At 33.5% G+C, this 12,214-nt stretch overlaps 1 protein-coding gene across 2 annotated transcripts in view; it reads left to right on the forward strand.

Annotated features, from left to right (window-relative positions):
- LOC145245901 (VPS10 domain-containing receptor SorCS3-like) overlaps window positions 1-12,214 on the forward strand; it is a 1,435,182-nt gene that overhangs the window by 1,029,591 nt on the left and 393,377 nt on the right. For both annotated transcript variants that reach the window (XM_080107637.1, XM_080107638.1), the window contains exon 6: window positions 1,960-2,021. In XM_080107637.1, the coding sequence (XP_079963763.1) occupies window positions 1,960-2,021 (62 nt within the window). The remainder of the gene's footprint in view (window positions 1-1,959; window positions 2,022-12,214) is intronic.

Genomic DNA, 12,214 nt, shown 5'->3' on the forward strand with positions numbered 1-12,214 from the left:
ATTTCAGCAGCTTTTCGACCTAGCTTGAATTGAAATAAGAAAATTATGCGAATTTATTTTTTTCCATCCTATATTCAACGTTCTGAAAAGAAGGCATAATTATTTTAGAGCAATTGTAATTTAAACGATTAGATAGAGCGAAAAAAGATCTTTAAAATAATATATAAAGTAAAGATAGTATAATGAAAACTAATTTGAAAATAAATCATTTGAAATCAAAATGAAACATTCCACAAGAACCTTCTGCTCAACCTAATACAGATTATCAATCCTCATCTCCAAAAATTTCTAAAACATAATTTTCTTCTCTTTGAACTAGTTTGCTCCAAAATTGGTAATTGTTACGTAACATTAAAAATTATTCATGTGTTTGATTTACTCGTTACTTATTAAAGGTAAAAGCCATTCGAGGATAAGGTTTAATGTGATGATAGACAATCAACTTAATGAATACTGTGAAAGAATAGAAACAATGCATGGAATGATTAAAAGTCGATGATTTATGAGAATGGTTCATTATAAGTGTTTTACATTGGACTTGAAAACGATCATGTTGTAGCTTTTTTTTTAACAACGTTTTCCACAGATGGAAAGTTCTTGTAAAGAAACTCTGCTCATTGAAATATTCTGTTTCCATTTTCCATGGAAAATGCTCGACCGAGCTCCAATTTCTGGACGCTTCTTAAAAGGCGTACATAGTAAGAAAAACTTCCTTTCGTCTTTTTTTTGACATTAGACACGGAAGACGAAAGGAAGTTTTTCTTACCATGTAAGCCTTTTAAGAAGCGTCCAGAAATTGGAGCTCGGTCGAGCACTTTCCATGGAAATGACGATAGTAGAGAAAGACTAAGCTATGTCTCGTGAGAAATGGGTCCTAGACTCATTCTTGAACTCTGCAAGGCAAGAAAGAAAGGGTTTTTTGAACGATACGTCTTTACACGTAGCAGTAGTACTCCATGCTAGAACGTATCTGACTCTTATATAGGTAGAGAGTTGCACTGAGAATCAGATACTTTCTAGAGCATTAGAATGATCCAACTAGTTTTCTAGCAACATGTGACCGGTTAAAATGCAGAAAATATACAAGCTCTACTTATAAACTTTATCTCTTTGATCAACTCTAACGAATTAAATTAAATCAGCCTTTATGTTGCGTTATGCTTTCAAAATACAAAAGGCGTTGCAACAAAAGTGAAATTATCAAAATAATCAGAGTCGTATTACGAACGTGACAAATTAAAAATCGAAAAAGGGAAGGTTTTTCATTACTTATACCTGATTCTAGTTAATTGTTTCAGTATCCTAAGCGGCACATACGGTCAACTCGACAGTTGCTCATACCTAGCACGGTATCCACACTTGGTGAGTTGAGCCGGCTTTTACAGAATTAAAAAGTTTTTAGGGAATATTAAATTCAGAAACGATCGCCAGTCGCATGTATATCCCAGCGAGAGAAGAAGGTGACGACATATTTTGGGTTACTTTTAGTTGTGCAGGAGGATGGCGATATCTCCGAGGCCCCCACTAGAGGAAGCGAAAGATGGAACGTTCGCTTACTCGATCACGTTGTCGTTTCTTTTATTGTTTTTTGTTTTGTTGTGTTTTTGTTTGTTTGCATGTTTTTCTATTCTGTTTTGATCGGTGTCGTAATTCTTCTGTTTTTAACATTTTCATCAAATCAGCACACTACAAAATATAAACACTAAAATATTTATATTTTCATTTTAGTCTCAACCTTGAAATTATCAAAACAATCACGTTCACATTCCTAACGCGACGTTTATCCGCACTCCTGTCTTACATCTTGTTACTATCTAGGTTATAATTCCTCTTTAACATCCCGCGTTTTCGAACATTTCTAAGTAATCATGTTTCCTTTGTATTCTTTCTATATTTTTGTGTATTCTGTTTTTTTTTTTTTCAAACATTTATTGTCATTATTATTCTTTTATTTGCTAGGGCCATTGAAGGACAAGATAAAAACCCAGCAACAGTTCACATGGAACTTTTAAATACCCTTGGTAAGTAAACACGTTTCTTATGTATATATGCTGTATATTAGCTTGAGTCATATGCTTTTTTGGAGTTCTGGAAAGATAGTTAACGGGGTCATGATATATGATTGACTAGCGGAGGATACCCGGCGATGCCCGGGTGTTTGGAGGTGTGTATGGTGTTAAATAAAAAAAGAACCGGGGGGATCGAACCCGAAGCCCTGAGGCGAAGTTTGAAAATAAAATCGGCCAGCCAGAATGAGTTAGTGAAATATGTTTGAATTTATTTAAGAACCAAATTGACGGGTGCGCGGCCGGAAGTCGTCGAGTGTTACGACGACGTAGGTTTGTTTGTTATAAGCGAAGTAAAAAAAGAAAACAACGTTAACACTAAGCGGGAAAAAACACAAAAAAAACTAACGTAAGGCAAACGAACGATGAAAACAGAAAACGAACACGTGAAAAATGGCTTAAATAAGCCTGTTTCGATATTAAAATTTTAAAAATCGAAAAAGAAAATCTCACACCACAATTCGAACCCAAAACGTTTAGATAATGAACCAAGGCCTTAACCAACTGAGCTAAGGCCACGTTCACGAAATTTGTTCGGTTTTTCAACTATTTAAAGTAAATCAGGTCACGACTTCATCTGACGCATGCGTAGAATCGGTCATTGTCACGAGAGGACCGTTTTTGTTGACCCCCCCCCCTGTCGAAAATTGTCGATTTCGGGGTGAAAAGTTAACGTTTTTTGGCCAATTTTTCGATATTTTTCGAGCAAAGGATGGAGCTTCGATGTGATCCCGAGTTTGTGAATTTTCGTCGCGTCTGTCGAAAGTTTTTAGCAGACATCCAAACATACACACAAACATACATACATACATTTTCGCTTTTATATATATATAGATGGGCTGTGACTATTGAGGTCAGGTGTCTAATTGATTGGTTCACTCATGTGATTTGGGGTTAGGATTTATGCTACAATCTGATTTTTAATAAGGAAACGTGTATATTTAGTATATATATATATGTACATATAGTAATTTTAAGGTTATGAGGGTTTTTTGAAACATAAAAACGATGTTGTTGTTGTTGTTTTTATACTTAATATTTTATTTTTTTATATTTCAAGCAGTCCTCCGCTCTTGATCACAAGAACGTAGCGAAATAAAAATGAAAGACGTTGAAAAAACTGAAAAATTCTATTTTGGGCAGCGTTTATTCCTTGCAACAATGTTCGAAAGAGTTCGCCTGAATTATTTTGACAGTTTGTGAAAGAAGAATGTTGTGTTTTTTTTTAATTTATTTTTTTAATTTCCAATGCATTAGCGTTCATTTTAACTGGTGATAAGTGAGACGTAATTGATTTTAACATGTATAATAAATGATTAGAAACTGAAACGAATGCGTTCAACGGTAAAATAATATTGTTAATAGTTTTCATAATAATAATAATAATAATAATAACAACAACAACAACAACACAACAACAACAACAACAACAGTCAGAAAAGGCTGCTGCAAAGAAGGTGGGTTCCCTCTACTGAGCTAGAAGACTACTCACACCTGAGACTATCCTAGACCTTTACAAGGCCACAATTCGCCTATGGATGGAGTATTGTTGCCACATCTGGGCTGGTGCATCTACCACTAGTCTCTCCCTCTTAGATAAAGTCCAAAAGAGCGTTGTCACTCTAATCGGTCCCACTTTATCAACTAAGCTCCAGCCCCTGTCTCATCATCGCAATGTTGCATCACTGTGCCTGTTTTACAAATATTTTAATGGAATGTGTTCTGATGAACTTGTTGCAGTTGTATCCCTTCGACATACATATCCCCGACAAACCCTTAGCAATAAGATCTCACCCCTTCACTGTTGATGTCCCTAAATGCCAGAAAGCTTTCTATTCTAATAGTTTCTTCCCTCGAACAGCTAGATTTTGGAATTCTCTTCCTGCTGCCTGCTTCCCTGGCTGTACTGATATGCAGAAGTTTAAATGTAACATAAACAAATATCTTGTTAACCTTTCTTAGACATGGCCACAAATAGTAGCCCCTTACGTTCAAGTGGCGATATGCTTTGTAAAGGGGGAACATAAGTAAAAATAAATAAAAATAAAAACTAATCGTAAATAAATATAGTAAAGCAATAATAACGATAGTAATGGTTATAATAATAATAATAATAATAATAATAATAAGGCATGGTTCAACACAGGTCAGTTGAATGTGAAGAATCTTGCTTACTAAAAATGGGCACTTTAGCTCGTTAACAGAACTCAATCCTGTGTATAGTCCTGTTGGTATTTCCTATTGAAAAGGGCGCCTCAGGCAACAAGTAAGTAATTCATTCCACACTTGGGGGGGGGGGTCACCAACGAAGACTAGAGTTAATGAGTGTACTGAGGTCACCGGGACAATAGTGTAGCAATCAATTGTGGTGAAAATTGGGTGTAATTTGATTATTTAAGAAGGCGGTTCAACAAGAACTTGTTTACATTGGGCTTGAAGACAACCACATTGTAGTTAGGGCTAGGGAACAGTTCCACAGGTGGGCAGTTTTAGGAAAGAAGTTTTGTTCATGGAATTTGCATTTAGATTTAGGCACAGATGGAGAGTGAAGAAAATTGTTGATAATGGTTGTAGGTAGACGGGTGTTTTGTGAAGGTTTGGCAAGGTGGGGTGATAAATTGAAGCTCAAACGGGCACTTATCATGAAAATACTGATACAATAGGGACAGACTTGCAACGGCTCTTCTGATATATGTTTGTAACTGTGCATGATAATATTCAAACGTGATGGAATATGGAAAAGAAAAAACCAAAATTATTTATACATTTGATAAGTACATAAACATTTTTTGCTTTTGTATATATGTATATTATTCTGTTGAATATTATAAATATAAATATTTCATATTAGATCCTATTCTTATAAAGGGATGCTCGATATTATAGACGGTGCATTAATATAAAACTAATTGAAATTATTCAAAAAATGCAGAAATTAGGAACTCGAGATTTCTGGAAAATTTACAACAATCAATAATTCCACCACTATCCAACAACTATGAGGTTGCTTGCAGTGCAAGCGAGAAGGCTAACATGCTTTCCAATCGGTTTGCCTCAAACCATTGGACCCAGCAAATCACTCCCTCCCTGATTTTCTTTTATGGACAGAAACCACATTAGATGCTCTGAAAATCACCCCTTCTCAAGTGCATGATATCATAAAAAGTCTGGACACCTCAAAAGCATGTGGACCTGATCTCATCACGGCTGTACTATTAAAGAAAAAGCTGAGGTTGCTCCAGTTCTCTCCAAACTCTTCAACAAATGCCTTAATGAATCTTGCTTTTCTGACTGCTAGAATTCTGAAGAAAGAACTGACCCAATAAATTATCGTCCCATTAGTCTCCTCCCTGTTTTCGCCAAAATATTTGAGTCCATAATTAATCAATCCCTAGTCCACCAGCATACAATTGCTAAACTTTTGTTCGACCAACAATATGGATTTATGCAAGCCTGTTCTACTGCTAATATCCTAACTGTAATCTCTGAAAGTATTTACCATGCACTGTATAAAGCAGGGCAAGGTAAGGCAGCAGCCATAGATACATCTAAGGCTTTTGACAGAGTATAGCACGATGGTCTTCTCATGAAAATCAGATCCTATGGTATTAATGGACAAATAATTAATATAATTAAATCCATTTTAAATAAGAGAAGAATTCAAGTTGTCCTCGATGGACATATGTCAAAACAATATAATATAAATGGAGGTGTGCCCCAGGAATCGATCCATGGACCTTTATTATTTCTGATATTCATAAATGATCTCCCTGATAAAATTGTCTCTGAGATGAGTATATTTACTGGATGACACCACGCTCTGTGGTAGGCACACGGAGAAAACAAATGAATACATATCTAAGGCAATGGCGGAAACCCTAGATGAGGGCTTCCAGTCTGTAGTGGAATGGGGGCAACAATGGATGGTAACATTCAATGCTGTCACAACTAAGCTTGTTTCCTTTAATAATTATAAGAAACCTTCTCAACCACCAATAGCTATGGCTAATGAGTCATTACATGAAAGTACTTCGTTCAAACTCCTCATCTTAACGTTCACAGGGAACATGAGCTGGAACAGATACATCGAAGGCATTGTCACAGCTGCTATGAGGAAGGTGGGCTCTCTCTACTATGCTAGAAAATTACTTACGCCTGAAAGTATCCTGTACCTCTACAAAACCACCATTCGCCCATGTATGGAGTATTGTTACATTTGTGCTCGTGTATCGGCTACTAGTCTCTCACTCCTTGACAGGGTTCAAAAGAGGGACGCCAACCTAATAGGTCCCGAACTGTCGAAATGTTGCATCCCTCTGCCTGTTTTACAAGTATTTTAATGGTATATGCTCTGATGAACTACAAGCCCTTGCACCTCCTCGATGTAAATTCCCCCTTGGATATGTTACTAATTTCGACAATCATTGTTTATGATTACCCCCACATAATCGACCCTCTCTTACTAAAATCATAACTTTGAGACAATATCTGGGCTGTTTATTTCATTATAAATGCACCAATCAAATAACTTACATTTAATAACTTTTCATGATTCTTGGATATGCTACTAATTTCGACAATCGTTTTTCATGATTTAAACCACATAATCCCCTCTTCTCTTGCTAAAATAATAACTTTGATACATTGTCTTGCTGGTTATTTCATTATAAACGCACCAATCAAATAATTCACATTTTATTATTTTTTAAAATTCTTAGATATGTTACTAATTTCAACAATCGTTTTTCATTATTTAACCCACATAATCTCTTCTCCTCTTGCTAAAATAATAACTTGTTAGACATTTTCTTGATTGTTATTTCACTATAAACACACCAATCACATAACTCACATTTTATCATTTTTCATAATTCTTGGATATGTTACTAATTTCGACAATCATTTTTCATGATTTAACTCATATAATCGCTCCTCTCTTACTAAAATAATAACCATGCGACATTGTCTGGGGTGTATATTTCATTACAAACACACCAATCAAATAACAAACATTTCATCATTTTTCCTAATTCTTGGATATGTTACTAATTTTGACAATCGTTTTTATTGATTTAACCAATATAATCTCTTTCCTCTTACTAAAATCATAACTTTGAGACATTGTCTGGGTGGTTATTACATTTAAAACACACCAATCACATAACTCACATTTCATCCTTTTTCACAATTTTTGATAATATTACTAATTTCTACCATTTTTAATTCTAAATTCTACATTTTTAATGATGTAACTCACATGATCGACCCTTCATACTAAAATATTAACTTTGAGACAATATCTGGGTTGTTTATTTATTTATAAACACACCAATCAAATAACTTACATTTAATCACTTTTCATAATTTTTGGATATGTTACTAATTTCACCAATCGTTTTTTATAATTTGACCCACTTAATATCCTTTCCTTTTGCTAAAATAATTACTTCGTGACATTGACTGGCTGGTTATTTCATTACAAACACACCAATCAAATACCTCACATTTCATCATATTTCATATTTCCTGGATATGATATTAATTTCGACAATCATTTTTAATTATTTAATCCACATATTCCCCTTCCTCTTACTAAATTATTAACTTTAAGACATTGTCTGGCTAGTTATTTCATTACAAACACACCAATCAAATAACTCACATTTCATTATTTTTCATAATTCTTGGATATGTTACTAATTTCGACAGTAATTTTTCATGATTAAACCCACATAATCGCCCCCGTCCTATTAAAAAATAACTGTGAGACATTGTTTGGGCTGTTTATTTCATTATAAACACACCAATCAAATAACTTACATTTACCCATTCTCATAATTCTTGGATATGTTACTTATTTCGACAATCATGTTTCATGAGTTACTCAACATTATCGCCCACGCCTTACTAAAATAATACATTTGAGAGATTGTCTGGGCTGTCTATTTCATTACAAACACACCAATCAAATAACTCACATTTCATCATTTTTCATAATTCTTGGATATATTACTAATTTCGACAATCATTTTTTTTCATGTAACCCACATAATTGACCCCCTCTTACTAAAATAATCACTTTGAGACTATATATAATCTGCTGATTTCATTATAAACACAAATAACTTATATTTAACGAGATTTCATAATTCTTGGATATGTTGCTAATTTCGACAATCGTTTTTCATTATTTAGCCCACCTTATCGCCTTCCTCTTACTAAAATAATAACTTTGAGACATTGTCTGGCTGGGTTCTTTTTTTCATTACAAACACACCAATCAAATAACTCACATTTCATCATTTTTCATAATTCTTGGATATGTTACTAATTTGGGCAATCATATTTCATAATTTAACCTACATAATCCCCTTTCCTCTTACTAAAAAATAACTTTGCTACATTGTCTTGACTGTTTATTTCATTACAAACACATCAATCAATTAACTCACATTTGATAATTTTTCATAATTCTTGAATATGTTACTAATTTCAACAATCATTTTTCATTATTTAACCCACATAATCCCCTACCTTTTACTAAAATCATAACTTTGAGACATTGTCTAACTGGTTATTTCATTACAAACACACCAATCAAATACCTCACATTTCATCATTTTCACAATTCTTGGATATGTTATTAATTTCGACAATCATTTTTTTATGATTTAACACACATTGTAGCTTAACTCTAACAAAAATAATAACTTTGAGACATTGCCTGAGCTGGTTATTTCATTATAAACACACCAATCACATAACTCACTTTTCATCGTTTTTCTTGGATATGTTACTTATTTCGACAATTACTTTTCTTGATTAAACCCAAATTATAGCCCCGCTCTTACTAAAATAATAACTTTGATACATCACGTGGGTTCTCTTATTTATTACGAACACATCAATCAAATAACTCACATTTCATCATTTTTCATAATTGTTGGCTATGTTGCTTATTTCGACAATCATTTTTGATGATTTGACCCATATAATCCCCTTCCTCTTACTAAATTATTAACTTTAAGACATTGTCTGGCTAGTTATTTCATTACAAACACACCAATCAAATAACTCACATTTCATTATTTTTCATAATTCTTGGATATGTTACTAATTTCGACAGTAATTTTTCATGATTAAACCCACATAATCGCCCCCGTCCTATTAAAAAAATAACTTTGAGACATTGTTTGGGCTGTTTATTTCATTATAAAAACACCAATTAAATAACTTACATTTCATCATTTTCATAATTCTTTGATATGTTACTTATTTCGACAATCATGTTTCATGAGTTACCCATCATTATTGCCAACTTATTACTAAAATAATAGATTTGAGACATTGTTTGGGTGGTCTAATTCCTTACAAACACAACAATCAAATAACTCACATTTCATCATTTTTTTAAATTCTTGGATATTTTACTAATTTCGACACACATTTTACTTGATTATACCCAAATCATAGCCCCGTTCTTACTAAATTAATAACTTTGATACATACTCTTGGCTGTGTATTTCATTACGACCACACCAATCAAATAACATTGTCTGCGGTGGTTATTACATTACAAACACACCAATCAAATAACTCACATTTCCTCATTTTTTATTATTCTTTGATATGTTACAAGTTTCGACAATCATTTTTCATGATGCAACCCACATAATCCCTTCCTCTTACGAAAAAACGCATTTAAGACATTGTCTGGCTGGTTATTTCATTAGAAACACACCAATCAAATAACTCACATTTCATCATTTTTCATAATTCTTGGATATGTTACTAATTTGGACAATGATTTTTCCTGATTTAACGACATAATCGCCCCAACTTCCTATATAGGGTATTCCACCTATCTTATCCGATTCCAGGTATTCTGCTAGGAAACATCCCACCTATCTCATCCAGTCCCAGGCAACGTCGGGTATTTTGCTAGTACATATATCCACCTTTCTTATACAATCCTGAACGACGCTGGGTATTCTGTAAGTACAAATATCCAGCTATGAAGCCACATCCAAGGGAGTCACTGGCAGAATATTACAATGATTGCATATTAATATAATGGTATTCGACAATGAAGCTACATCCAAGGGAGGTCACTTGCATATTATAAAAATAATTATATATTAATCTAATGGTATTCAACAATGAAGTTAAATCCAAGGAAAGTAACTCGCATATTATAACAATTCAACAATGAAGCTACATCCAAGGGAGGTCACTCAAATATTATAACAATTCAACAATGAAGCTACATCCTAGGGAAGTCACTTGCATAATCTAATGGTATTCGACAATGAAGCTACATCCAAGGGAGGTCACTCGCATATTATAACAATGATTGTATATTAATGTAATGATATTCGACAATGAAGCTACATCCAAGGGAGGTCACTTGCATAATATAACAATGATTGTATATTAATCTAATTGTATTCAAACAATGAGGCTACATCCAAGGGAAGTCACTTTCATATTATAACAATGATTGTATATTAATCTAATGGTATGCAACAATGAAGCTACATCCAAGGGAGGTCACTTGAATATTGTAACAATGATTGTATATTAAGCTAATTGTATTTGACAATGAAGCTACATCCTAGGGAGGTCACTTGCATATTATAAAATGATTGTATATTACTCTAATGGTATTCAACAATGAAGCTACATACTAGGGAGGTCACATGCATATTATAACAATGAATGTATATTAATCTAATTGTATTCGACAACGAAGCTACATCCAAGGGCGGTCACATGCATATTATAACAATTATTGTATATTAATCTAATGGTATTCGACAACTAAGCTACATCCAAGTGGGGTCACTTGCATATTATAGCAATGATTGTATATTAATCTTATGGCATGAGACAACGAAGCTACATCCAAGGGAGATCACTTGCATATTATAACAATGATTGTATATTATTCTAATGGCATGAGACAACAAAGCTACATCCAACTTGCATATTGTAACGGTTATTATATATTAATCTAATGGTATTCTACAATGAAGTTACATCCCAGGGAGGTCACTTGCATATTATAACAGTGATTGTATATTAATCTAATGGTATTCGACAATGAAACTACATCCAATAGAGGTCACTTGCATATTGTAACAAAGATTCTATAATAATCTAATGGTATCCAACAATAAAGCTACATCCAAGGGAGGTCACTCGCATATTGTAACAATGATTGTATAGTATTCTAATGGTATTCGACAATGAAGCTACATCCAAGGGAGGTCACTTGCATAATATGACAATGATTGTATATTATTGTAATGCTATTCGACAACGAAGCTACATCCAAAGGAGGTCACTTGCATATTATAACAATGATTGTTTATAAAAACATAACCTTCCAATACTAAGAATGGCTTTCTGAATGATAATGATTTTATTTCAGAATTTTGAATCAACAGTTTAGCGATGTGTGATGTTTGGAATATGACATCTTGTCTCAATGCAGTATACGATAAATATATAATTTCATCTTTGTTTACTTGGCCTTCTGACTAAGATCAAAGTGTAGTATCTGTTATTAGAATTCAAGCGGTCTCATTTTTCGCCCTTCTCTCTCTAAAAAAATAAGGTGAGTGTGATGCCTGGGATCTCTAGCTTTAAAGAAACAGAAGTTACTCGAAAATAAGGAGGTATTTATGTCTGAGATTCGTATAATATTAAAATGTGTAAGTGTAAGGATGTAGTGAAATAAACGCTGATTAACTCATATTATGTCTCCCCCTCCCTTTCCCTTTATACTCGCCTATATGTAATGTTTTAGATTGTGAAATGCATTGTTTACATTTTAAAATATAGCAAATCGATTGTCGTCGGTAAAAAAGTTCAATCACAAATAATTTTATCCCCCCCCCCTTTTTAATTTTCGTGTAAATTTGAGATTCTACGTTTTGAAATGCGATAATTAGGTTGGTACTAAGTTTTCGACTCGAAAATTAATATTTAACTCTGGGTTATAATATCGTTACCCTTCGAAGGCAGTTAATTTGTGAAATAGCAGCCGCCATTACAGCTTTCTGACGTCAGGTCACGTGATATTACTCAGCGTTTTTTAAATTACGTAGAATTTAACTTTAAAATGTGACTTTTTTGTGGGGGCC

This window comes from Euprymna scolopes, chromosome 23 (genome assembly GCF_053919585.1).
Source record: "Euprymna scolopes isolate OS-2025 chromosome 23, ASM5391958v1, whole genome shotgun sequence".
In the NCBI taxonomy this organism is placed as follows: domain Eukaryota; kingdom Metazoa; phylum Mollusca; class Cephalopoda; order Sepiida; family Sepiolidae; genus Euprymna; species Euprymna scolopes.